We start from the raw sequence: 27,094 nt of genomic DNA, 5'->3' as shown, positions 1-27,094 counted from the left end.
TCTGTGTCTCCTCCTTTCTCTGCCTGCTGCCCCCCGCCCCCATGCTCATGCTCTGTCTCTGTTTCTCAATAATAAATAAACGTTAAATTTTTTTAAAAAAGAATATGGTATACAATACATATAACATGTACAATATGTGTTAATTGACCATTTGTGTTATCAGTAAGGCTTTCCAGTCAATAGTAGGCTATTAGTAACTAAGCTTTGGGGGAGTCAAAAATTATACATGGATTTTCAATGGTGCCTGGGGTCCAGCATCCTTGTCCCTCATGTTGTTCAAGGATCAGCTATTCATTAGATTTTCTCTGAGTGCTCTCCAGTTTTGAATGTGTATTGCAAATCTTCATTGAAAGCCAGTTCTCTGCCCAGCATTAAACTAGATAAAACATATTAAGCACTTAGCACAATGCCTGGTGCACAAAGCTCAATGAACATTAAGTATTGTTGTAGCTGTGGTCAAAACATAAATTGAATAAAGTGAGAATTGTAGGATTAAAAAATATAATAGTTACTATGAGACTTAGCAGTCAGGTAAGTCTTCCTAGATGGGGAGGGACTAGAACTGGATCATGTAGCAAACCAATGTTTGTGATAGAGCTATACTGTCCAATATGGTAGCCCCTAGCCATATGTGGCTGTTTAAATTAAAAAGTAAATTAATTCACATGTATTTCAAGTGCTCAGTAGCCACAGGCTAGTGGCTGCCATTTTGGAGATCATAGATGTAGAAAGTTAACCATGTAGCAAATGCACTTGGACAGTGCTGTGACAGAGAGTGAAGAGTGGAAGGAACTACATGTCATTTATGTGTCATTTAATTCAAATTATTTATTGAGTGACAGTGCTGTGCTAGGTCCTGTGCTATGCACTGGGATTTAACAGAGAACAAAATGAGACCCAGTGCTCGACCTGATAGATAGTCTAGTGCAGCAGTCGGCAAAACTACAGCCCACAGGACAACTGCTGTTTTTCATAAATAAAGTTTTATTGAAACACAGCCAATGCTTATTAGTTTACATATTGCCTATGACTGTTTTCTACAGTAGTAGAGTTGAAAAGCCATGAACCTGTAGCTTGCAAAACCTAAAATATTTACCAGCTGGCCCTTCCCAGAAAAAAATTTGCCAACCCCTGGTCTAGTAGGTTGATTTAATACTTTTACATCTGAGTTAAATAACTGGTTTTCGTATCTATTCATTTATTCATGTATTTGTTTATTTAACATTCAACTGGTATTTATTTCTCAATAATCTAGTTCAAGCAGGATGTCAGATACTGACAGAATGAACAGAATAGATAAAAATTGTTGCCATCATGGAGCTCGCATTCAAGTGGGGCAGGGGGCAAACATAATTAGAATATATGTAATACAACAAGTAAGTTGTATCCTATGTTAGAAGATGATATTTTTTATAAAGAGGCTGCAGGAAGAGTGGGCTGTGAATGAGGAGGAGAGAGGTAGTTGCAAATTTAAGTAGGGTGTTCAAGGTAGGCATGACTGAGGAGATGGGGGGTGGGGGTGGGGCAAAGCATGCTTTGTGGATACCGGGGGGGAATATCCGGCCAGGTGGAGGGAACGGCTGGAACAAAGGCTCTGAGAGCAGATTGCGCCTCACATATTTGAGGAAGACCAGGTAAGAGAATGTTCCTGGGCTTCACTGAACACCAGCTGAATATTAGGAGCTAGGATCACAGTGGGACCAGAGGCCCAGAGCCTTGTAGTACATCGTAAGAACCTTGGCTTTCAACCTGAACTCAATGAGAAGCCACAAGAGCATTCTGACCAGAAGACTCTTGTCATCTAACTTATCTTTTCAAAGGATCACTCTGGCTACAACACGGAGAAAAATCTTTAGGGACACAGGAAAGAGGGGTAGCAAGGGGGCTCCTTGGAAGACCGATAGGGTTATCCAGGCCAAAGGTGATGATGGCTTTGGCCAGGGTGATGGCTGTGGTGGTGGAAAGAAGTGATTGGAATCAAGATGTTGGATCTCATTCATTGCTGTGATTCAGTGAGCACCAATTATATGCCGGGCCGTGTGCCCAGTGTTGGGGATAGTGAGCAAATGACTCTATCATCTCTGTCCCTTCGAGTTTTCTAACAAACTGATTTCAAGCTTTGACATCAGAAATGAGGAATCCAATGCTATGTCCCCCACATGTGGATGAGATCCAGGACCAGTTTTCACACTGTCTCTAAAGACTCAGGAGAGGATGACACTGTCTTAGTCGCTTTGGGCTGTTGTAACAAAATATCATGGAGTGGTGGCTTGAACAACGTAATCTTCTTTCTCACAGCTCTGGAGGCTGGAAAGTCCCAACATCAAGATACCACTGAATTGGTTCCTGATGACAGTGTTCTTCCTGCTTGTGGAAGACTGACCTCTTGACTGCTCTCTGTGTCCTCACGTGACCTTTCTTCCGCACCTACGTGCTTGCGTGTGTGCACGTAGACTGTGCGAAATCTGTCTCTCCTCCACTTCTCATCCCATCACAAGGGCTGACCTCATCTAACCCTGATTATTTTCCAAAGGCCCCACCTCCAAATACCATCATGTTGGTGTTAGGAGCTTCAGTATATGAATTTGGGAGGACACAGACATTCAGACAATAACAGATATCAGTGATCTGGAATGAGAGGAGAAGTGAACCAGTGGCACAAACATGCACCACGAGTGGGGGCTGAGCAGAGATTTTCTGAGCACTGTGCTGAACAGGGCTGGGATTCAGGGAGGTGAGTGAGGAGGCTCGGACACAAAATGTACAGAGGTGCTCATCTGTGGGTGTCAACCCTGCATTGCACAGCCCTGGGTGCCCCCTAAACTTGGAAGGGGAAAGTATTAACTCACTACAGTAGCTGCTCCAACCCTTCTCCTGAGAAGCCTTTGAAAAGTCTCCTTTAGGGGCCAGTTGGGGGTTCAAAGAGCACAGAGGCCCAGGCTGGGAGGCACTGTGCAGGCCATGTATTCCAACCCCCGCTTTCTATAGGGATGAGGTTGGCGTTCAGAGAGGGTCCGGGCCTGACTCAAATCTCTCAGGAAGTTTGTAACAGAGTAGAGGTCTCCTGACCACCACGCTGAAGCTAGATTTCCCCATCTCTTGCGAACAACTTAAGCAGTCAAATATTTTATTCTTGGAATGTGGGCCTCCAAGCTGCAACTTGGGTCAGTGTCTTCAGAAGCCTTTTACAACTTCTGAAGGTGGTATCAGCTTCTGGCAGTGTTTTTTCAGGTCTGTCTTCCAGGCTTATGATCTGGTCCACGCATTCATGCAAAGAGGCGTTTCAGTGCAGGACATCTGGGGCATGGTAAGTCCCCTGTCAGCTTCATTAATGTCTTTCTTTCACAAACATTGACTGAGAACCAGGACTGAGTCAGTCACCAGGGAGGGAGATATGACACACTGCCACCACCTCCGTTTGCTCAAAATCAAGCTGCTCCTGGTGTGGGCTGTTTTGTTTTTGGAGAGGCAGTAGGGAAAAAGGGAAAAAAGTGGAAGCACTGAAGGAGGCAGATGTGGGTTAAAATCTTGTCTCTGCCTGTAACTGTTGGTGTGGTTTGGAGCAAATTGCTTAATTTTCCCCAAGCTCCTTTTCATCAGAGGAAAATGTATTCACCTTTGCTAGGGTTATTGTGACGATTAAAATCAGTACAAAGGACCTGCTACATAATATGGCAACTATATGGGTTCAACAAATGGGAATTATTGAATCAGGGGCAAAAAGAACCCCTAGTGTTGATAATGCTTAACCCACAAAAGTCATCATGATGGAATGGAAGGCATGGTGACAGATTTCTGAGAAAAAGGGGCCTCCACAAAACCATTTAAAACACAGCACTTGGCAATAGCAATAGCCTTTTCCGGTTATTTGGTGTCATCAAAGGGAGCCACCTATGACACCACACTGCCCTTTCTCTTCTGGATGGAGGCTGCTTTCATTTCAGTGTAGGTGATTAAAAGGTCTCTGAAAAAGAGGAGTGTGTATGTGTGTGTATGTGTGTGTGTGTGTGGTCCCAACCTTTTGGTTACTTTTTGTTAAATGCTATTTTAATTGAAATGTCAATAGATGGGTTTCTACCAGACAACAGGGGTGGGAGAGGTGTATGGATTTTATGCTGATCACACCAAGACTGTTCCTCTGGATAGGACATCCAGGAATTCAAGATGCTGTATACAAGTCAGGCGAGGTCAAGTGACCTCACCCCGTGCAGTAGGAATGGTCTGGTGCAATCTTTCCAATGGCCAGAAATGGACTTAATTGCAAAGTCTGACTCCCTAGTGAAACCTGGTGCAGGCCACTTGGACACACGTTGCTTAATTTTAATGATTCATGATTCTCTATCATATACCAGTAAATGTACCGCAAAATATTTTGTGAAAGAATTTGCATTTTAGTTATGGGAGCCTGTGCTGTTCTGCAAGTAAATCGTTGCCTGAATGTGGGGGCTGCTTGGGGCAGGGGGTGAGAGGCAGAGCCTGGGGAGGGGTGTGGGGGGGTACCTGGGGCAGAGGGTGGTGAAGAGGCTGTGGTGTGCGTGCTTGTGTGAGACTGAGGCAAAGGGAGTGGAATGGATGGGAAATTCAGGGAAAGAAATCAAGGGAAAGAGGAAGGAAAGTAGGGGAGTGGAGTTAACAGGGTGTAATTGTAGTCCTTGCTTAGGCACTTTTCCTTACCATATCTTTCGTAATCATCACATTAACCCTTGAAGTAGACAGACTGTCCCTTTTTTGTGTCTTTTCTGTGGACAAAGTGGATCTGGGGACTTAACCTGCACCTGTCTGACTTAAACTCATGTTCTTTTCCCTGAAGAGGGCTACAAAGGAAAGAGGCTTACAGGAAGGAGGACGGTGAGGGATAGAGAGGCACACATGGAGAGAAAGGTAAAGGTGGAAAAGAAGAGACCAAAGAAGGAAACTGAGGCAGGAGCAAACGCCAAACACTGAGAAACAAAAACGAGAGAGAAGAGGGGAAAAGAGAAACATCAAACAGAAGAGAGGCAAGAAGGAGAGGGAGAGCAAGAGCATGAGTTTGAATACAACCAGGAATGTGGTTAGCAAAGGGGAAATGAGCTGGGTTCAGCTGACATACACATTACTGTAAAATGGTATAATATTCCAGATAGAAGTACTAGAAATGACAGTTCTCTAGTTTCCCAGGAAAGCTAACTGTGACCCTGACCATCTGCCTGTATATAGCTGAGGCTGAGGTCACTCTCAGGAACGGACCCCTCTGAACAGAGTGCAGATTTCACATGATGTCCACCGCTTCTCTGTTTTCCCCCAGTTCCTGGCTAGCCAGAGGCAAAGCCTCCTTCCTCCTGGTGTCTGGACCACCTTGCTTTAGGGCGTGGATGGCACAGGCAGGATGCATGTGTGTGTGCGGCCCATTGTACTCAGTGCACATCTGGAAAATCATTATTCTTTCTTGGTTTAATTTTATAAATGAGATTTGATTCCAAACTCACAAAGATAGCTGATGTTTGGAAAAAAAAAAAAAAAACCATCAGTACATCTCTTTTGTAGACTGAAGAACTCTTTTGCAAAATGAATAATTACCCTCTGCTTGATCTGTTTTGTATATTTCACTTTGAAGGTTCAGGTTTTGTGCAAGTGGGGAACCACGGCATTATTAATCATCATGTGTCCTGAATAGAATAGTGTATATTTTATTCTTACTGCATCCTTGTGAATGGGACGGGACAGGGCTTATGTTCCCTGTCTTTTGGGTTAGAAGGGTGAGGCTCAGAGAGATGAAGGATATTGAACAAGGCCACCCATCAGCTTGTGGGAAACAGAGCCATGGTGTGTGGGGCAGGTGCCGAGGTACTGACAACCACATAGCCTTATATCATCTATATCCTGGAAGGTCCAATAGAGGTGTGGTAGGCGGCCAGGTAGAGCCACCATAGTGGGTCATTTTGAGTGACACTCAGGATCATGCTGAATTCCCCCATCTTAACTAGTGCTGGGGAGCTCTGACTCCCAGAGTAGAGAAGAACAGGATTCGAATCCTGATCCTGTTACTTTCTTGCTCTGCAAACTGGAGGCCGATCGTTTAACCCCTGGGGGCTTCAGTTTCCTCATCTATAAAATCAGGACATGAGCCCCTGCTTTCACAGAGTGACTGGGTGGATTGAAGGTGAGAAGGTAAATCAAATACATCATGCTTAACAGGATCCATAAGCAACTCCCAGCCTTGGGGATCCAAGATCAGAGCTGTGGGCAGGAAAGAACATTAAGGCAGCCAATTCCCTAGTAATAATCATAGCAATAGCAGGCTGTGCTTATGGAGCCCATACTGGGGATAAAGCATTCTAGACGTCATGCAGTGAAAGGGACAGGCCAGATCAAACTCGTTTTAGAACTGAGGAAATAGAGCCTTGGGCAGAGACAGGAAATTGTGCAATCATGGAGCCACTGGATGACACATGCAGAGCTCTTACCCTGTCCTGACTTTAGTGCCTGTCTTCTCTGCCTTAAATGGCCTCTCTCCGTGCACAGTGCTTGGATTCGGTATTTGGGAATGACTCTTTCTGTAGAGGGAGTATGGGTTTCCCAGGGTTCCATCCCCACACCTATGGAATGAGTAGCAGGTCCTCAGTGCCTGCTAAGCCCTCTGCCTCTGAGGACCCAAGGAACCAAAGGGCCATCTGTGTTAGGACCTTCCTTTGCCTCCTTCCTTTGCCTTTCCCTCTGTCTGGCAAACTCCTACACCCGCCTTGAGAGAGAAGCCGTGTGGCCTGGGGCGAACGGCACTGTCTGCTGGATTCCAGTGCTGCCCTTGGCACTCTTCGCATTGTGCCAGCAAGTTCCTCAACCCCTCGTGGCCTCAATCTCCTCATCTGTAAGATGGGATTGAAACTAGAACCTGCTTCATAGGCTTGTTGTGAGGGACATGAGTTAATGTATGTAAAAAACTTCTAAAACTGCCTGGCAGGTGTCTCAGTGTCCCCTCTTGTTATTTTTAGCCCCCCTCTTTGCTGGCATGTCCTCAACCTTGGGGCAGAGTTCGATGCTCTTTCCTGTGACCCTGTGGCTCTGCACACACTCCCCTCCCCATCCCAAATCACAGCTTGTGGTAGCAACGTATTTTCTTCTCAATGACACCCAAGTGTCACCTGCTTGTGACGGGAGAATAGGATGGATTCGTCTCTGTGCTGCGATCCCACCTGTCCCAGGCACAGAGGAATCATACTAAGAATGAAAAATGGTCAGAAGAAGTAAGATCTGGACCAGAGATGAGGCAAGGACCATGTGAGGAGGAGAAGGGGAGGAATCCACACAGCAGAAGTCTGGGAGGAAGGCTGTTGCTGCAGACAAGGGCAAGGGCACCAAGCCAGAGAGGAAGTGTGGCCTGGGGGTCCACCGTGGTGGCCATGCTGTCCGTAATACTAACAACAAACAGTGGTAACAGCTCACACTTACTGAATGCTGCTTGCACGTCTGCTGATGTGGTCATTGTCTTTAATATGCTATCTCCAATCCCTGTGACACTTTTAAAACATTGGGTTTAACTGGGGCACCTGTGTGGCTCAATCTGTTAAGCATCCGACTTCAGCTTGGGTCATGATTTGAGGGTTCATGGGTTTGAGCCCCGCATCAGGCTCTCTGCTGTCAGCACAGAGCCTGCTTTCAGATCCTCTGTTCCCTCTCTCTCTGCCCCTCCCCTGCTTGCATGTGTGCCCATGGTCTCTCTCTCTCTCTCAAAATTAAACATTAAAAAAATTTTTTTTTAAATAAAAAACAAAAACAAAATTGGGGTTAAGGTGTCCGTTTTCTGATGAGGAAACTGAAGCCTGGAGTAACACAGCAACTTATCCTGGCCACTTGGTCTGTTCATAGTGAGCTGAGGACTCAGCCCCAGAACGTTAATACCTGTGCTGATGCCGGTTTCCTTTCTCCAGCTGGTTACCCTTGGCCCCTGACCCAGGCCGGGTTGGCCTGAGAAGCATGGATAATACAGGCACCTGGGTGAGGTGGGGGCAGCGGTGGGGAAGGGCAGCCCTTCGCCAGCAGGCCCAGCTCTGTGCATTCATGTTAGGAATTCCGTGATCCTTGCTGGCTGTTGGGGATGTCTGCATCTGTGTGTGTCCCAGGCTGCTGGCGAGAGGTCTTTGTCCCCCTCCATCCACAGTCTGCCGTAATTTTGAGAGAGTGTCTTATCTACATGATTTTTCCCCAGACAATAATTTATCGATGATTGTGTGTGGTGTGTGGTTCACTCAGGGATGAACAAGGCTAGGGGGAGAGGGCGCGCCCCGGCTGAGCCTCCGAGGTGGGATCCCTGGTGTGGCCTGGCTGGCGACTTTTCAGAGCCCAGGTCATTCTGCACAGGCTGCTCACATGAGCGGAGTCAGTGCCAATTAGCCCCTATGTGGCCTTGATGAGGGACTCTGATCTCTATCAGTCCTGATCACCAGCCTGTACCACCACAACCCCTTGGCCTCTATTTTTTTTTCTCCCTGCTCTCAGAGGCGTGTTGATGAATGGCAATGAGGGGCCGGCAGGTTGAATGCAGGCATCCAAATGTGTCTCAAATGTATGGGGAAGACCAAGGCTGAAACGTGTCACTCCGACAGTGTAAGGAAAAAAGGGACAGCGGAGACGCCCATGTAAGTTTGCTTAGATGTCATCTGGACCAGCCTTCTCAGGGTATATAGAGAGACTGAGTCCCAGGGAGAAAGGGGACCTGCCCTAGGCCACAGCACAGTTGGCTGAGCAGACCTCTAGAGAAGGGTCCCTCACTTTACAAAGATCCAAATCCTAGTCTCTTGTTATTTCACTCCAGTTGTGCTTTTCTGCTTTCCAAACCTCTGTTCTCCAAACTTCCAACCCTCTCCAACCCCATGCCTCGCTGCCCCTCAGTCCCTGGGGAAACGCTGACTTCAAGAGACAAGACTAGAGTGCGTTGGAAGAAGAATCAAGGACTGGGATGTGAACAAGATTTGGAAGGGCGTTTGGGGATCCCCGTGTATTTGCCACTCACTTTATAGATGGAAAGGCTGCGGTCTACAAAAGCAGAATGATTTGTCCAAGGTTGCAGAGGGGTCAGCATGTAAAATATATTCCCTGATGACAATGCTTACATTCAAAACTGCCAAAATGATCTCATTCTTTTACTAAATAATCATTTTGCTACTTAATTTTCTCTTCACCCCCTACTCCCCTCTCAACCCCTGGTATCTCCACTGTTGAATATGTCTGTCTCCAGTTCTCAGCCTCTGCTCTTCTCAAGGAGTGAGTGGATTCAGGGCAGAATTGCTGGAAGAAGCAGCCCCTGGTCTGCAGGTGGGTCTTGGATGGCCCTGTTATCATCAGCAAACCAAATAGGATGTGAGGGCAGGAAAGGTACAAGGGAGGGAGAGCAGTTCATAAGGCTGGGACAGTTGGCTGGGGCCAGTCACGAAGGGCTTTGGATGTTAGTCTAGGGCATGTGAACTCTGTCCTGAGAGCTACTGGAAGCCACTGACAGTTTTGGGGATAAGCGATGGATGTAGGGTCTTTGAAAAGATTACTGGCCATCACTCAGATTGATGGCGGGACACGGAAAGCTTATTGGCAGTGATGAGACTTTATCAACAGTGCACATAGACAATGTCCAGAGCCTGTCCCAGGGCAGTGATAGTGGGAAAGCTGGGAATGGATGGGCCTGAGTGACAGTAAGGAGGCTGCATCATTGGGATTCAGGTGCCATTTGGATGTTGAGGGTGGTAACATAGTCCAGTAAGAGATTTTTCTAAGGTTTCCGGTTTGGGAAGAAAGCAGGACCAATGTTCATAGGAGGTGGAGGGAATGTATGTTGGAGGCATATCCACTTCTGCTCCAGTAATGCTTCATGACAAACAGCCACAGTGTTTTATTGTCAGCAACTGTAAGCATTTTCCCCCTTTGTTACACATCTGGGTGGACCAGTCTAGCCAGGACTCAGCTGCATTTTTGTCTCTGCTCTGTTCCACGTGCCTCTCATTCTTCTTGCACCAGCCACTACTTGGTGAATAGTTTTCTTTTCTTTCTTTTTGTTTTAAAAATTTTCAACGTTCATTATTTTTGAGAAACAGAGAGAAGTAGAGCATGAGCAGGGGAGGGGCAGAGAGAGGGAGACACAGAATCAGAAGCAGGCTCCAGGCTCTGGGCTGTCAGCACAAGAGCCCAACGTGGGGTTCAAACCCACAACCGTGAGATCATGACCTAAGCTGAAGTCAGATGCTTAACCAGCTGAACCACCCAGGTGCCCCTAGAGTGTGGTTTTTTCATGGCAAGAGGCAGTAATGCAAGAGAGCAAGCCCAGCCACCCAGCACATTTCAAGCACATTTGGCCCCTGTGTTCACATCATGTCTGCTACAATCCCATTGGCCAAAAAATCAAGTGACATGCTAAGCCTGAAGACAAAGGCTAGGGAAGAAATCTCTGTTCCCACAGTCAACCATGGCAAGGACAGGAATGCATACTACTACAGGAAATGAAGACTTGACCCCAGTAATACAGTCTAGCACAGGGTACATCTTCCTTCCCCCCCACCACCCCGATCTCCCGTTCCCATGCTTTTTTCCACACTCTCTCCAAGCAGATTCTCAGAAAGGCATCACATAGCTAGGCAAGGAGTCAGAAGGAGACTGGACTTGGATGTTCAAAAACCCTGGGCAGCTTGTTTACCCTCTCCAGGCCTCAACCTCATACATAGTTTTTATAGTGGAACCAATAGTGTTGTCCTGCCAGTATGGATACCAAAGGTAACTAGGTAAGGTCAGCACATAGTAGATGCTTAGTTAGAAGGTATGATGCTTCCCCTGTGGATTATCCCTGCTATCAGGAAATCAACACAAGTACCCTTCATTACATAGGCATTATGGATTTTGTGCAATCCACACATAAAATATTTACACAGGATATTTGGAAGAGTGATTTTTAATCTTTACTTATAGTGGGATTTTAGAAATCAGCAGGATGTTAATTTTGGTGTGGGTGAATTAGAGATTCCTCTTCTTCCTAACGCTTATTGGCTAGCAGCTGATAGTTGTCACATTATAGACAGCTGTCCTTTCTCTCATCCTGGTGGTCATGTTTATTGTTATGATGTTTGTGATTGTGTGAAAGAGCATGGGTTTTGAAGACCTGATTCTGTGACCTTGGCCCAATGACTAGTTGAGTCCAAACTTTTGTTTCCTTATTTTACAATGAGGACACTGGTACCTTCCTCCTACAGCTACAGGTGTGACCTGTGAGACGACAGGCAGTGACATATGGCAAGTGTCTTCCAACACTCCTACCATGAAGCAACATCCCAGTAATGCTAGGCTCAACTCATGCCTCCCCCACCGCATGCCTGGCCCTGAGCTGGGCTCCAGCGATACAGAGATAGAAGTGAAGAGACCCAAGGTGGCCCCTTTGGAGTCAGGACAAGAAAGGATGCCACACACGCTTACTGCTTTGAGGGCCCAGGGAGATGTCTTTGCAAGCCACAGTGACAAGAAGAATAAATAGGAAAGTGAACAGCAGCCAGTGTCCCTGGCCTGTGATGATAAGTGATGGCTGAGTTGGAAGCAAGTGAAAATGGAATCGTAAGAGGATGACAAGGCGGGAGGAGGATAGCCAGACAGCAGGCAGACTTGGGAAGAAGGCTTTGCGTTCATCTTGCCATCTTGGGCAGGTGATGAGCTTTTCTGAGCTGTGGAGGAAAGAGGGGGCAGCACCGTCTGGCTTAGCCTCTCGTCCACGCCTGTGTGTCCTTCAGTAGGAGGAGCAAAGACAAAGGCAACAGGTGTTACTGGTTCTGAAAACACCATAACCAGCTTTGGAGATTATTTCATTCAAGCTGCCTCAAATTTGCAGATCAAGAAATAGATCCTCTTGGCTTTGCAAAGGGCATACCTTGAAATTGGGACCAACCTTCATCTAGATATCACTTTTTCTTTCCACGAAAACAAGATGTTAAATTGGCCCCCTCCTATCCTGGAACAATAATTACAAAAACTCAAACATCCACAACGTTTTCAGCAAGAAGTGTGCCAAAGATTGTAGTTCAGACTTTGCAGATACATCACTGATCTTTCCAGCAGATAAGTGACAGCAGTGTTGTTACAGATTAGGAAACAGATGCAGAGAGGTGAAGCCACTTGAACAAGTTCGTGCAAATTGTAAGTGGCAGATCCAGGATTTGAATCCAAAACGAGATGATTCCAGGATCCATGCTCTGAACTACTTTACCAGCATCCTGGTTTTACATGATTAACATGAAGGCGGTGTCCACTTCGAAGTGGTTTTGAAGAACCCACACAAGATAAACTCAAGATTGCTCATAGTTGAGGGATTCTAGTGTTTTATCCAAGAGTTTATGGAGTAAGAAGGTATGTAACATAAATTGAGAAGTGAATAAATAGGACCTAGGGGACAGGAAGAATAAATATATTTTTAAAAATGTTTTTAACGTTAATTTATTTTTTGAGAGACAGAGACAGAGCATGAGCTGGGGAGGGGACGGGGCGGGGGGGGGCGGATCATAGATTCCGAAGCAGGCTCCAGGCTCCGAGCTGTCAGCACAGAGCCTGACACAGGGCTTGAGCCCATGAACCATGAGATCATGACCTGAGCCGAAGTCGGCCACCTAACTGACTGAGCCACCCAGGCGCCCCAGGAAGAGTAAATATATTAATACCAGTGCAACTCACATATAGCTGATAATACAGAGTTTCAGTAACTAGCACGATGAAAATCCATGTAACTGATTTCCTTTATGGAAACCACTTTAATGAAGAGATTAAACTCTTTTTTAAGGTCTGCATTATCAATCATATATAAATATATAGTTTGAATCTGTTAAGGTTATCTAAGATTCATTATATTTAAAAAAAAATAATAATCCCAGGGTGCCTGGGTAACTTAGTCAGTTACACGTCTGACTCTTGATTTAAGCTCAGGTCATGATCTCACGGATCATGATCTCATGGGTCATGAGTTTGAGCCCCACGATGGGCTCTGCACTGACAGTATGGAGCCTACTTGGGATTCTCTCTCTCTCTCTCTCTCTCTCTCTCTCTCTCTCTCTCTCTCTCCCTCTCCCTCTCTATTTGCCCCTCCTCCCACTCCCATTCTTTCTCTTCCTCTGTCTCTCAAAATAAGTAATAAACATTTAAAAAATATATTTAAAAAAATCCTTGTCTGTGTTATAGATTCTCATTATAGGCAATTCAGAGATGGCAGGCAAATACCAAGGAAAAAAAATTCCTAGCAAATGTTGCCAGGTATATCGAAGCATTGAGATCACCCACGCAGCAGGAAGGATGCTACAGTAGTGGCCAGGAGCCCTGGGTTCTAATCCTGACTCCCCCAAAGCTAGTCCAGTGATTTGGCCAAATGTCTTCACTCTCTGAAATTGCATTTGTTCCTTGGAAAAATGAAGCTGAGAAGCTGTGACCCAGCTGATCTTTAAGAGCTGTTTCTGCTCTGATGTGAAATAGAATTCTATTTTAGACATTTCATCAACACTCATGTTTATACTTTCCATTTCCTTGGCAAATACCTGTCCTGCATATAAGGAAGTTTTTTCTAGTCTTCGGCAGAACCATCATTATTCTAAATGAAATCAGCCTGAATTCATGAAAACTGCAGTGTATTTCTCTATTCATTCATTCATTCATTCATTCATTCATTCAGCAAATGAGCTGCCTACTCATCATCAGGCATGACACTAATTGCTAGCATATGGAGATGGTTACAGAAAGATTTCTGCAGTTAAGAAGTTCCCAGTTTAGTGGAGAAAACAGGCAAATTTAAGAAAAATGGTTTCTTTATCCCATTGGCATAGATGCTACTATTGTGAGATGTGCCCCCTCATTTATTTATGCACCAGGCAGTGCAGTGCATGCGGATGCAACAGTGAGCAAGATGGCTGCAGCCTCCTCATTCAAGGAGCTTCTGTAGTGATAGGGGTAAGGGAGCATGGGTGATCATAGATCATGTAAACCTGGATCCCTGGAGAGCTGTTCTGACCACCCGACTGCTCTGGGTATGCAGAGGCAGGGTTGCAGAAAGGACTCATCCGAAGAAGGGGTTAATTCCTAGGTCTGGCTATCAGAAGCTTGCATCTTGCAAGAAGGAAATGCTTGGTTGCAAATAGTGGAGAGTTGGCTGAGCCAGCAAAATAGGAAATTGGAGTCAATAAAGTCAATAGCCAGGGCATTGATGGAAATCTTACTGGAGACACCTAGCCCAGTCGCTAAGAGTGATCACAGCTAAGGCTGAAGCAGTGTCAGGAAAACAGAGTTTCAGGATTCAGAAAGGCTGTGTAAATGACTGACTCTCATTGGCACTCAGAATTGATGAACGTCTACTCCAGGTTTCCATTTTGCAGATGGGGAAGCTAAGGTCCAGGAAGAAGGAAATTACTTATGCAGTCTTCCTAAAGTTATGTGCCAGCATATATCAGAACAGAGTGCTGGTTTGGAACGGAAGGGAAAGAGGAAGAAATTTATGGAGGACTGTTTGTCTGCCTGAGCCATGAGCCTTACTTTCCACTACCTCAATTTACTCTCACGGTCAGCTCTGTGGAGTTGACATTACGGTCATTTCCCATTCTATTAATGAGAAAACTGAGACCCATCCAGGGAGAGAGAATGTGAGGATTAGAACCCAGGTCTGTTTGCCTCTAGCCATCATTCCTCCCCTGCCTCACTTCCTATTCTCCAGGTAATGTTTTTTCTTTTGTTTTCAGTAAGTTAGTTTGTTTAAAGAATGAGTGAGGGAGGGGCAGAGAGAGAGGGGGACAGAGAATCTGAAGCAGGTTCTCTGCCGACAGCAGAGAACTCAATGCGGGGCTCAAACTCACGAACTGTGAGATTATGACCTGAGCTTAAATCAGACACTTAACCCACTGAGCCACCAAGGTGCCCCTCCAAGTAACCTTTTCAGGGCCTCCCGAGTGGATGCCTCGCCTCTCATTTGCAAAATATATATTTGTTGTATAAGGCAAGTCAGTAATTAATGATCTGTTCTGAGAACGGGGAAACTTGCCTGGTAAGCATGCAAGAAAGAAACACAAAATATAGCAGTAACCTTCCTCAGTATGGATCTCTCATTCTCTCAGTATTCCCAACAAGAGGGAAAGGGGGACCGTAACCTGTGCCCTTTCCTGCAGAGTCACAGATCGGAGAAACAGGAACCTGACTGAGCAGTGCCCTTTCCCTCAAAAAGAAAGGCCCTCCTTTCTCAGCCCTTCTTGCCTGCCCCAGCCTGACTTCCTGTCCCTCCACCAGAGGTAACTATTTACCTCTTCCATTACAAATCATGAGGTCTGTGGTTGTGGCAGATCATAAATCAGCCCTGGGAGTCTCGAGGACAAATGCCAGGACTTTTAATATTTAATATTAGGCATATTTAAAGTGATGAATATTTCATGACGGGACTGTAGCATTTTAACACATCATTAGTGACTCCTCCCCCTCCCCTTTTTGGTAAATTATTCTCACCGAAATCTCAAGGATCTCCTCCCTCTTCTTCCATTTTCCTTGCCTCTGGCAACAATCATCTCATTAGCTTGCACACACCTACAGCACACACATTTGTTGGAGCACTTGAACTTGCTGTTGGAGAAGAGAGTTACAGAGAACGTTCCTGCCTGCGAGCAGCCCCCTCCTATTTACCAGGTATCCAGAGAAGGGGAAAGGTAGATCTCTCTCTCTCTCTCTGTCTCCCTCTTTCTTCTGCCTTTTGGTGACCTCCATTCTAAATATTTGTAATAGTACCTCTTACCCATCCATCACTTCTTATTCTGTCTCACTACCATTTTGGCTCAGCCAACATTTATCAAGCGCAGGCTGTTTGCCAAATACTTGTGAATGCCGGGGTTACAAAGATTAAGCAGCATTATAATGTATAAAACAAATTAGAGAGTTTTTTTTTTAACGCTCGGAATGCTTTGTATAAGGTCAAATGCATAATATTTTTGGTGAACCCATGAAAACAATGAGGTTGTTTGGTGAGTACAAATGTTTTGAAAAGAGGAGTTATGGGTGATAGTTGTAGAACCTGTTAACCTAGTGTATATTCTCTGCTGTGTTGTGTTTTGGTAGCACAGGTTGAAAAGAATCTTGATTCACAAAATCTGTAGTCGTAAAAAGCATGGCCTCGTTAGCACTACAGCTCCCAGGCTCCAATATCCTCCTCAATGAAACAGAGATGACAGGAGAGGGTGTTTGTGTGGGTTTGGGGGTAGTGGTTGTTTTTAAATGAGGTTTGCATAAAATGTGTTTACCTAGCAACTGGACTTAATATGACAGTGCTCTCCAGTGTCCTGAATTCTATTACACAACATCTGAGCATTTAGCCTTTATTTACTTTTTACTATGACTGAGATTTAAAAAGACAAATGTTTAAGGGAAATTCAAATCTAAAAGTTGCAAGTTTCCTAAGTCTATTCCTTTGAATTACACGTTTCTGTGAAACATGGTTCAAAAACACTCAGGTCAGGCCAGTCAGAATCACTGTAGGATTGAAGAGTTGCAGGTAGTGTGTGTGTGTGTGTGTGTGTGTGTGTGTGTGTGTGTGTGTGTGTGTGAGAGAGAGAGAGAGAGAGAGAGAGAGGGAGAGAGAGAGTAGATCACCTGAAGATGAGAAAGAAAGCAACCTGACAGCAATAGTCTAGAAATTTATGAGCCATAACAGGTAGTTAATTATTTTTTAAGTGTTTTATTTATTATTGAGAGAGAGAGAGTGTGCACACCCACAGGCGGGGAAAGGACAGAGAGAGAGGAGGACAGAGGATCCAAAGCAGGCTCCACACTGACAGTGGTGAGCCCAGTGTGGGGATGGAACTCAAGAACTGTGAGATCATGACCTGAGCCAAGGTCAGACACTCAACCGACTGAGCCACCCAGGTGCCCCAGATAGTTAATTATTCATTCAACTCACAGTATTGAGGATCTCCTCTGTTGTACACAGTGGGATAAGGCAGGGCAGTTTCCAACGGCGTTTCCCAAGTTACGGGCCATGGGACACTAATCTTGTGGCCTGTTGCACCAGCAAGCTTCCCAAGATGAAATAGGTTTGGGAAAGCTGTTTAGGTGTCACTTTCATGAAGAGTCACACACCACTGGCTCTACAAATCGTCTAGTGTTTCCCAGTCATTTTTTTTTTTTTTATAGAATCTATGTTTGGTAAGGCATCTGTGGATATTCTACAAATACACCTTAGGAAAAACCAGTAACAAATTGAACCTTATTCAACCCAACTTTCAAGAGTGTACAATGGATTGATAATTGAAGAGGGTAGGACAGAGAACTTTGGAAACCTTCCAGGATTCTGAACTGTAGAGCTATGCAAGGAAACCCCAAGTGAGCTTGGCCAGTGGGAGAAGATGCTTAAGGTAGTGTGGAACGCTAGCAAGCATTCATGCAACATGGCATGAGATATGGCCATAAAAAATGATGTATGTGGATGGATAGATGGGTGGATAGATGGATGGATGGGTGGAGAGGGAAGGAACAAAAATGGAAAGATGGGAAGGGAAGAGGCACACCAACTAAGACAACAATAACAACAAAACAAAATGAACTCTTGAAGTGATAGATGAACACAAATTTTCCAGAAGGGGAAATCAAAGGTATCTTGGTAGAGGTGACATTAATTTGGGGCTTATGGATGAACATGAATTGCTCATTCAAGTGGAGAGAAGAATTTGAATTTCTGATGATACTTTTAATGTATATGTACTTTATCGTAATTTAAATGTTTGAAAATAAGGACCTCCATTTGCAGCCACCAGGTCATTTCCTATTTCCCTCATTAAGCCATGAGCCCCTTCAGTGTCTAATCTCTGTATCCTCAGTGTGGGCGGAGAACCTGGCAGGGAGTGTGGTTAGGGCTTGTTGAATGAATAAGCGAGCAGATGAACAGGGGAATAAACCCTTTATTAACCATAGTGGTGGGTAGACCAGAACATGCTCTTTCCCTGGGTCTTTTCCAAAACTGGGCAGCCCACTTTATTTCCTAAGAAAACCAGGAAACCAGGGGAGAAGGCTATTTGGGGCAGATGGTATTTCACAATACTCCTTTCTCTTTTTGCTTACAGGAGAGTGCAGCTGTCATGAAGGCTATGCCCCTGACCCGGTTCACAGACACCTGTGTGTGCGCAGTGACTGGGGACAGAGTGAAGGGTGAGTGGCAAGGGGCATCAGGGCAGGGACAGTGGAAAGCCATCCCCTGCTTCTCTGCTATGGTAGTGCAGGCCCCAAACCTCTCCACGAAGAGGACTCTTTTTCTACAACAGTTGTGTCGTATACAACCTGATGGGCAGCGAATCTCGTTTCCCACTGAATCACATTTTAATATTAAAGGTACATGATTAATGAATCTTATAGAGAACAAAGGCTCAAATTTAACTCACCCTCCCACACTGTAAGTAATCAATGAACACTTCCTTAACCGGACTGATAGAGAATCAGGTTTTTGTCCATAAACTCCAGAATGGACAAATGGTCTTTAAAGTGCCGAGTCCTTCTGTGAAATGGAGACATTCTCTTATAAATGGTCTTACCCAGTACATGGGTTTGAACAGCATGGATTTAAACTGCATGGGTCCACTTACATGTAGATTTTTTTTCAATAAATATAGTACAGAACTGTAAATGCATTTTCTTCATGATTTTCTTAATGACCTTTTCTTTTCTCTAGCCTACTTTATTGTAAGATGAAAGCGTCTAATACACATAACCTATAAAATATGTGTGAATCAACTGGTTATGTTATCAGTGAACCTTCCAGTCAACAGTAGGCTATTACTGAGCTGCCTGGCTGGCCTAGTCAGTAGAGCATGTGCTTCTTGATCTTGGAGTTATGAGTTCAAGCCCCATGTTGAGCATGGAGCCTATTTTAAACAACAACAACAAAATAAAGCAGTAGGTTATTGGTAGTTAAGGTTTGGGGGAATCAAAAGTTATACACAGAGTTTTGACTGGAGTGAGGCTGTTATTTAAGGATCAACTGTAATTATCCTGTGAAATTTGGTTGTCTCTAAAGCTACTTTTAAGCAGTGTCCACATATGAATCCTACCTGCTTCTGACTAATACCATCTCCTTTTCTTTCCCTCCTTCTGTTCTTTCCACAGACCTTGGCCTTACACTACACTTGAGAGGGGCTATGACCTAGTAACAGGAGAACAAGCTCCTGAAAAGATTCTCAGGTGAGTTGACAATCTTGTTGGGGCTTGATGCTGGGGATTGGAGGCATAGTCATGCATCCTAAGTCAAGGGAGCCTGTGAACTTCATTCAGGTTGCACTGAGTACAGAGGAACTCTCATTGGCATGAATGTACCATCGTGGCCCACATGTTGATGAGAATCTAATTCCCATTTGTCTGGCATCTAGACTTACGAACTCAGATATTTGAATTGGAGGAGGCTTCACTGATTATCTAGTCCAGTGCTTTGAAAATATTCTACAGCCACAGGACCTCTTCCTGCCACTTCCATGAAATCTCGTATGAAACTTCAGTACTTCAGCTGAGGAAGACATATAACAAATTAAGTGGCAGAACTGGGAATCAGATTTTGGTTCAAACTGATTCAGGGTCCTTGCTCTTCACCTTTGTGCAGACTGCCCCTGCTGATTTAGCAGCCACTTATGGAACTCCTGCTCGCTCAAGACTGCTTGGGAAAGCAGAGCCAAAATAGTCCCTGTCCTCATAGAGCCTGCTGTTTCCTGGGAGTCAGGACAGGTAGTCAGGATAAGAAAACTAGCCATGCAAAGCAGTGCATGGGCCAAATGATTAATACATTTAGGTAATGACATTCAAGTCTTGGCAGAGTTGGCCAAAATCATGCATTAGAGAATGTAGGGGACTCAGTTGGGTGGGAAGTAAGACATAGCCCTAGTGGGGATGGAAGGAGGGGCCCCTATTTTCTGTTTTCTCTCTGCTTCCCAGGGAGTTCCCCAATGGAAACTCTTACATTGCAGGTCTACTTTCAGCTTGGGCCAAGGACTCTGGCTTCCTGTCAGCAAAAGCTTTGTGGTTCCGCCTGTGGAGCTGTCCATCAACCCTCTGGCCAGCTGCAAGACCGATGTGCTCGTCACAGAAGACCCTGCCGATGTCAGGTAGGGAAGTCATCTCCACTGTTGTGTACCAAGAGCTCTTTGGCACACTAGAAGCCCCTCTGGTTCAGGATCACAGGGACCTCTTTGCTGAAGTGGCTTCTTAGTGTTGAAGTAGGCACCTGCCTAGTAGATGATGTGAAGAACACTGTCCAATATGTCATGCTCTACACTTCTAGAAGTGTCCCCCATTGGTGGGCCTCAATGGTTTATATTTCAACAGTATTACACTCCTTCTGGGTTTATGTAAAATATGAGGGAAGCGAATACATTACCCGGCTCATCCTGGGATTATTAATGATTATATCTTATAAAAGAACTTTACTTAATATTGTACACTGGAGAATCATGAAAGTGAAAGATGAGAGAATTAGATGCTTCTTTTGTGACTCTGGTACTGGGACAGACTTTGGACTAATCCGTAGGTTCTTGATGCACAGGGAAAATTTATTTGTTCTTCATTCAGGAAAGGATGGAGACTGCATCTTTCCTTACATGTTTGCACCTTGTAGTTAACTTCATTATAGACTTGCTCTACTGTGCTGTAATTAGTTGCTTACATATCATTCTGTCCCATTATGTGGTGAATCTCTCAAGGTCAAAGAAAATAACTTACTTAGCTTTCTAATCCCCAGTTCCCAGTACATATTGGACAACTACTAGATGTTTATTGATTTAATTAAACCAGTGGCCTTAGATCTGCTCCTGTCACTATTCTGGAGCTTTCTAGTGGAAGTTTTTGTTTTTGTTTTCGTTTTCTTTCCTTCCAATTTGATTAGGGGAAGCATTCCAGAAATTTTAATGTTACTACAAATGGACTCTGATTCGGCTTTTGAAAGCGACACATGCACAGCTTGGTCGCTCTTAAATTGGAACTCAGAATCATGCCTTACCAGCCTCATCCTTGTGATTGTGATTCTACCACTGCATAGCTGGCTCTGGGCCTTTCTGAATCCAGATGTCATCAGTATGTATGTGGCATCTTGATAAGAAGCTCCCAAATCCAACTCTTTGGATTGGGTTTGGGTTGGTCTCTGCTTTGCGATTCGTTTATTCTCACCTTCTCAACTTTTCATGGTGAAATGGCCCTAACATGGTTGTTGATATTTCCCAAAAGAGAGAGTTTGAAAAAGGATAAATTGTTAATAGATAGCACTTAGGAAACAAATTGGTAATTATTAAGACCTAAGATGGTTTTACACACACACAAATTCATGGCAGTTTGCCATTATTTCTATTCTTGATAGACTTGAGGCCAATGGACTTGAGTAAAGCATGTGCTAAGGTTTCTCTGCATGACATATTTTAAAAGTAGAGCAAAGATCATCTGGTTGAGGAGCTATTCTCAAGGAGACCCCAGTGATCTTGATTGGTATCAGCTGAAAGTTCTCCTCTAGCTTTCCTCCAAGTTCTGTACTGTTGACATTGAATTTGTAATTTCAGTGAAGGTACCGGTGTCATGATAACACTCACTCCAGATTTGAACAGGTCTGAGTTAGAAGCCCATGTCTACCGTGTATGAAGTGTGTGATCCTGGCCAAATTCAATTTGCTAACTTTCCATTTTCTTAGCAAAATTGGGATAGTAACCGTGCCTTCTTCACAGAGTGTAACAGTAATATAATTCATAGCCATTGATTATCCATTACATACCAAACCCTTTGCTAACATTATCTCATTATATTCTAACAAAAACCCCTTAAGGTGATGCTATTATTATTTGAATTTCCAGATTAAAAAGAAAATGTGAGGCATAAGAGTGATGCCTTCACTAGTAAGCGCTGCACCCAAGCTTCAGCCCGTGATCTCTTGAGCTCCAGAACCCATGTTTTTAATTATTTTACTGAAACATCTCCCAAGAGTCGTTGTAATGATTAAGTAACATGATATATTAACACTAGTATGTGATACATTCCCAGTGCTACATTATACCCATGTTAGATGAACTAAATTCCAACCACAGTAGAGTTCAAATAGAAACTGGGGATGATGGGGAAGGCAGAGTCAAGAAAGTCGTATGCTATGTCGGGCTATTGAGAAACACCATAATCCACAGGATGACTCAGTTGCTCTTTCTGATCCAATCTGATTTGCATTGAATTAGCAATCCAGAAAAGAAGGGCCCAGAATATCTGCATGCAGGGACTCTAAAACATCTTTAGAAATGTAAACAAAAAAAAAAAAAAAAAGAAAGAAAAGAAAGAAAGAAATAAAAGAAAAAAGTATAAGTACTAGCATACATTTCAGAAAGAGTATTATATGTAGTTAGAAGGGATAGTGTGGTAAATTGGAAAAGGTGAGATAGCTTCAGGGGGCATGAGTCAATAACAAGGAGATGTTTTTCCTCACCTCCTGCTAAGAAGGCTGTGCCTGTTTACATGGCTCACACACTTACACCAAGTTGGGGCCAGAACAGAACTGCTCAGGATGGGAGGAGGGGATGGTGTTCTGTAGCTACAGAAACTCCTTCTCAACCCTTCCTTCACAAACCACTGAGGTTCTCCTTTAAAGAAAAGTTACACAAATATCCGAAGAATATTTGGTTTGGTTAGGGCATTAGGTTATTATCCTCCTCAGAGGTACCCTCATGATTTGTCTGGTCTTGGAGAAGTAGCAGACAGCCTTTTAAGTCTTACCTTCAGCATACCTCCCACCAGTGCCCATTGGTTTCCCTGCAAGGGTGGATAAAAGATGGCAGTCATCACCATTCAAAAGAATCCGTGCTATGTAGGTTGAGTTCTCCAAGCTGCACTAATAAAGCTTGTTTGACATGACATTGCCCAGGCAAGTGATCATGGGTGTTTAAAGAATTAACAAGTTCCAGTCAGATGATATGTTACAAATTAATAAATAATAGATCATAATTATAGATAGCCAATAATAAGCCATAGAATCACAGCCAGGAGAATAAAGGAAAGGCTGTTCAAAAGCCAAGCCAGAAAGGAAAAAGATAAGCATTACAGCAGAATCAGAAGGAAAACTTAAAGATGCTTTGCCTGTTGACTTTTTTGTTGTTTTTTAGTTTGGGACAAGTCATTTGGAAAATACAGAATCTCACGCTATGGAAGGCAGAGCAATTTAGCGGTCAAACATACAGGCTCTTCCCAGTTGGGTGGCTAAGTTTAAAACAACTGATGAGAACAAATTTTTGTGAGAACCTAGAACAACTGGAATTCTGAAACCTTTGTAGTGGGAATGTAAGTTAGCATGACCTGTACGTAAATCTGTTGGGCAGAATCTACTAAAGTATATGGTGCAATCCATCAATTCTACTTCTAATAATATACTTAGCAGAAATGTGTGTATATGCACCACCAATAATACATTCAAGAATGCCAATAGCAGCATTCGTTCACCCTGCCTAAAAGGGTATAAAAAACCCACAAATCCCATCAGTTAAAAAAACAAAATAGATAATGAAATAGTCATGCCATGGAATACTACTAGCGATGAATATTAACAACAACAACAACAGCAAAAACCAACCACCCACATTGCCATCAATGAATCTCACAAATATAATATGGAGTTATAGAAGACACAGAAGACACACAAAATTATGTGTATGTGAAGATCAAAAATAGTAAAAATGAATCTGTGCTGGTAGAGGAAATGATAAGGATTACTTTTTGTTGAAAGAGAGGGCAGTGATTCGTGGGAAACAGGGAAGAACTTATGTGATACTGACAGTGTTTGATTTCTTGATCTGGGTGGTGGTTATACGGGTGTGTTCTCCTATAAAAATTCACCAAGCTGTGTAGATAACGATGTACACACTTCTCTCTATGTATGCTGCGTTTTGACTAAGCATATAGCTTATTACGTAAGGTAGTTCTTTTTCGGTTATGGAGCCCAGCTGAACTGCCTGAGTTCAAATCCCACCTCTACCACTTGCTTACTGCACGAGCTTTTCTGGAGCTGTGTTTCACCTTGTGGATAATGTGGATAGAAGATTATACCATGTAGGGGTGTGTTGTTGAGAATCAAGTGACAAAATACATTGGAGAGCACTGAGTTTGGCACATGGGGAATTATCTAGAAGCATTAGTTATCACGTTTGTTGTTACTGTAACATAGTGTAACATATTTGTGTTCTCCTTCTCTTTTTAATTCTTTTCTCCTTTTGGTAAAAGGCTACATCCAATCCATGATGCATCTTAAAATCAGTAGTGTGTTAGTATTGAGAGCTCACATTCATCCCTTTGTCATGCATGGGGTTCAAGGAAGACTTAAATGTTAACTTACAAAGTCTCGTACAGTGTGGTAGGTGTCTGGCTTTATGTGTGTGAAAATATGTGTAGAAGGAATGAAAGGATATGCGTGCCATACACATGGAGTTTCTTGGGGGGTTGGAAAAGAAAAAAGCAATTCCAGACCAAAAGGATTAAGAAAGTGCAAGAGAGAACATTAGCAATTAACCTTGACTTGTGGATGGATTTTGGCTATGTAGAATCTAAGGCAAGAGGGAAGACTTTCAAGTCTGAGGAGTTGAAGGGCCAAAGAAGAGAACTCTCCCCGGGGACATCTGCCGTGTTCCCAGCCTGTCCCAGCAGGAAGCTGCCGGGAATGAGATTCTCAGACACTAACGATGTCAGCTACAAAGGTGGATGAGTGAGCTCTCGTTAAATTGCATCCAGACTCTTTCCAATTCTCAAAACCTTAGCTGGGCCCCTCCTGTGTGCCAGGCACTGTGCCAAGATACCTGAGGAATACAGAGACATTAAGACCCACCTCTGCTTCCATGGATCTCATGGTAGCCAGGAGCATGGAACGAGATACTGACTTGAGAGATGAAATAAAAGATCCTTGTGGAGAGAGAAGCATGGCACACAACACTTATTTCTACACACTGAGCCTTCACAATTTCACCCAGAGCTGATTCTTCTTAGAAGAGAAATGCAAGAATAGCTATTATAGTTGGAATAATAATCATCCACAAAGCCCAGCTTTTGGAGCCCCTCAGTGATTTTTCTATGATCTCCAATCAATGGAAAGGAAATGATGAACTACTGTTAATTCCTGCACAATTTTGAAAGAATAATGGGATATCAGAAAGAAAGCCAGCATTTCTCACTTGGTGACAATTTTCACATTGAATTTGTTCAGAATGGAATTAGGAATGCTTCCGTGTTCATTTGTCCTTTCAATTCCAAGCCCTGAGAATTTACTGAACACCTACTATATGCCAGGCTAAGTATTAGAGATATAAAAAATGTTCAGACAGAGATCTCAGTGCTTCAGCTGGGACAAAAGTGCAAACCAAAAGATGTCATATTTGGTGACAGCCCAAGAGGATAGAAGGAAAGAGCAGGAGAGAGAAAGAGAGACCTTCAGGTGAAACTGTGAAGTTTTAGCAGGAAATCACTAGGTCACTGGTTCTCAGAGTGTGGTCCCTGGACCAGTAGCATCAGCACACCTGGAAACTTGATAGAGAGGCCGATTTTCTGACTCCATTTGTGGGCGACTGATAATGACCCTCGATGGTATCAGCTCCCAATTCCTAGAACCTGTAAATGTTACGTTATTTGGAAAAACGGTCTTTGCATATGTAGTTACGCACCTTAAAAGAGGTTGATTCTCCTGGATTATCTAGATGGGCCCATAGTACCATAACGAGTACCCTTATAAGGAAGCAATGATGTAAGTGCTTTACTGAAATGAGCTCATTGGATCTTCACCCATTATTGGCTCTGTTTAATGCTTGAGGAAACTAAGGCACGAAGAGGTCATTCAGCATGCCAGCTGACACAGACAGGAAGCGGTAGAACCAGAATTTGAATCCTGGGAACCTGACTCCTGACTCCATGCTTCTCATCTCTAGACTGTGCTGCCCCTATATGTCCTGTTTGGGGACAGTTTCCAGTATCCCAGATCAGTGTCTAAAGGGGCAAAGTGCTCAAATTTCCAGACCTGGGGTCACTGACCCTCCCTCGAAGCCAGTGGGGGCAGAGGCACCTTTACCATATGGACTGAGATTGCAGGTACAGTTGTCCCCTAGAGGAAGATCAGGACAGGCGGTGGATGGATGCGGGACAGAAAACCCCACAGGTGCCCTCTCCACGGACAAGGCATGGGGACTGCAAGTGGCATGTCTGAGGAGGGAGCCTGTGTCTGGGGGCTGGTGCCAAGGGGCGCAGGGAGAAGAGGAGAGGAGACAGAACAAGCGTGCTATTTTCTTCTTCTCTCCCCCCTTGGCTGTGGGCTACCTCGCCTAGCAGAATCAGCAGAATCCCCCGAGGACAGCTGAGGAGAGTGCCCCCGGCAGGTGCTCCTGTGTGAATGTTCCAGATACCAGAATCCGGCTTTTCCGAGACACTACCTCCAGGCAGATGCAATGTATTCTGGAAATGTGGGCTGTGCATCTTAAGGTGACACCCTCAACAGAAGCATTGTAGGTACATCTCTGTTCGACGGACACTGTGCTGGTTCTAGAAATATAAAGATCAGAAAGAGATGAACCAGTTGGAAAAAGTGTAGGATTGGAATCCTACACACCTGGACATGAGTCTTTGTGCACAATTTGCGACCTGAACTCTTTAGTTCAAGTAACTTTACTTCCTCCCCTGACCCTTTCTGAACCTGGCAGATAGAGATGGTTGTGTTTCCCTCAGGTGGTTGTGAGGATATTATAATGTGTATAGAGTAACTCATAGAGCACCTTACATATAATTGGTGTTCAACGAGTGGAGTGTTTTAGAAGTTTGAGTAGACACGGTACTACAAATAGGGAGGTAACCATACGGCACCGGGGGATCAGGTGATAAAAGGCACAGTTCACAGCACAGAGAAGGGACGTGTGCATGCTTCCTCTTGAGCAGGTGGCATCAGTGGTGGAGGCCAGGGATCATCAGAGCAGCAGGACATCAGGATATGTAGGGTAGGCAGGAGTGAGGCAGGTGGTCCATTACACAGGAGCAATGGATGGGAATGCCTGTAGGAAGCAGAGTCTGGAGGAGAGGGTGTCCCTTGATTCAGACCTCAGGTACTCAAGATGGCTCCCTCCTATTGGAGGTG

General features: G+C 44.3%; 1 protein-coding gene across 4 annotated transcripts in view; it reads left to right on the top strand.

Moving 5' to 3' along the window:
• The window catches only part of ASTN2 (astrotactin 2), an 874,248-nt gene that overhangs the window by 398,429 nt on the left and 448,725 nt on the right, over positions 1–27,094 (top strand). For 3 of the 4 annotated variants that reach the window (XM_019454036.2, XM_019454034.2, XM_019454033.2), the window contains 3 exons: positions 18,063–18,147; positions 19,099–19,173; positions 19,947–20,084. In XM_019454036.2, coding sequence (XP_019309581.2) covers positions 18,063–18,147; positions 19,099–19,173; positions 19,947–20,084 — 298 coding nt within the window. The remainder of the gene's footprint in view (positions 1–18,062; positions 18,148–19,098; positions 19,174–19,946; positions 20,085–27,094) is intronic. The other variant, XM_019454035.2, reaches the window with a different exon arrangement.

This window comes from Panthera pardus, unplaced genomic scaffold, assembly GCF_024362965.1.
Source record: "Panthera pardus isolate Hobbes unplaced genomic scaffold, ASM2436296v1 HiC_scaffold_20, whole genome shotgun sequence".
Taxonomy (NCBI): Eukaryota; Metazoa; Chordata; class Mammalia; order Carnivora; family Felidae; genus Panthera; species Panthera pardus.
Note: the sequence above shows the minus strand (reverse complement) of the source record. Positions and strands in the feature narration are given on the sequence as shown.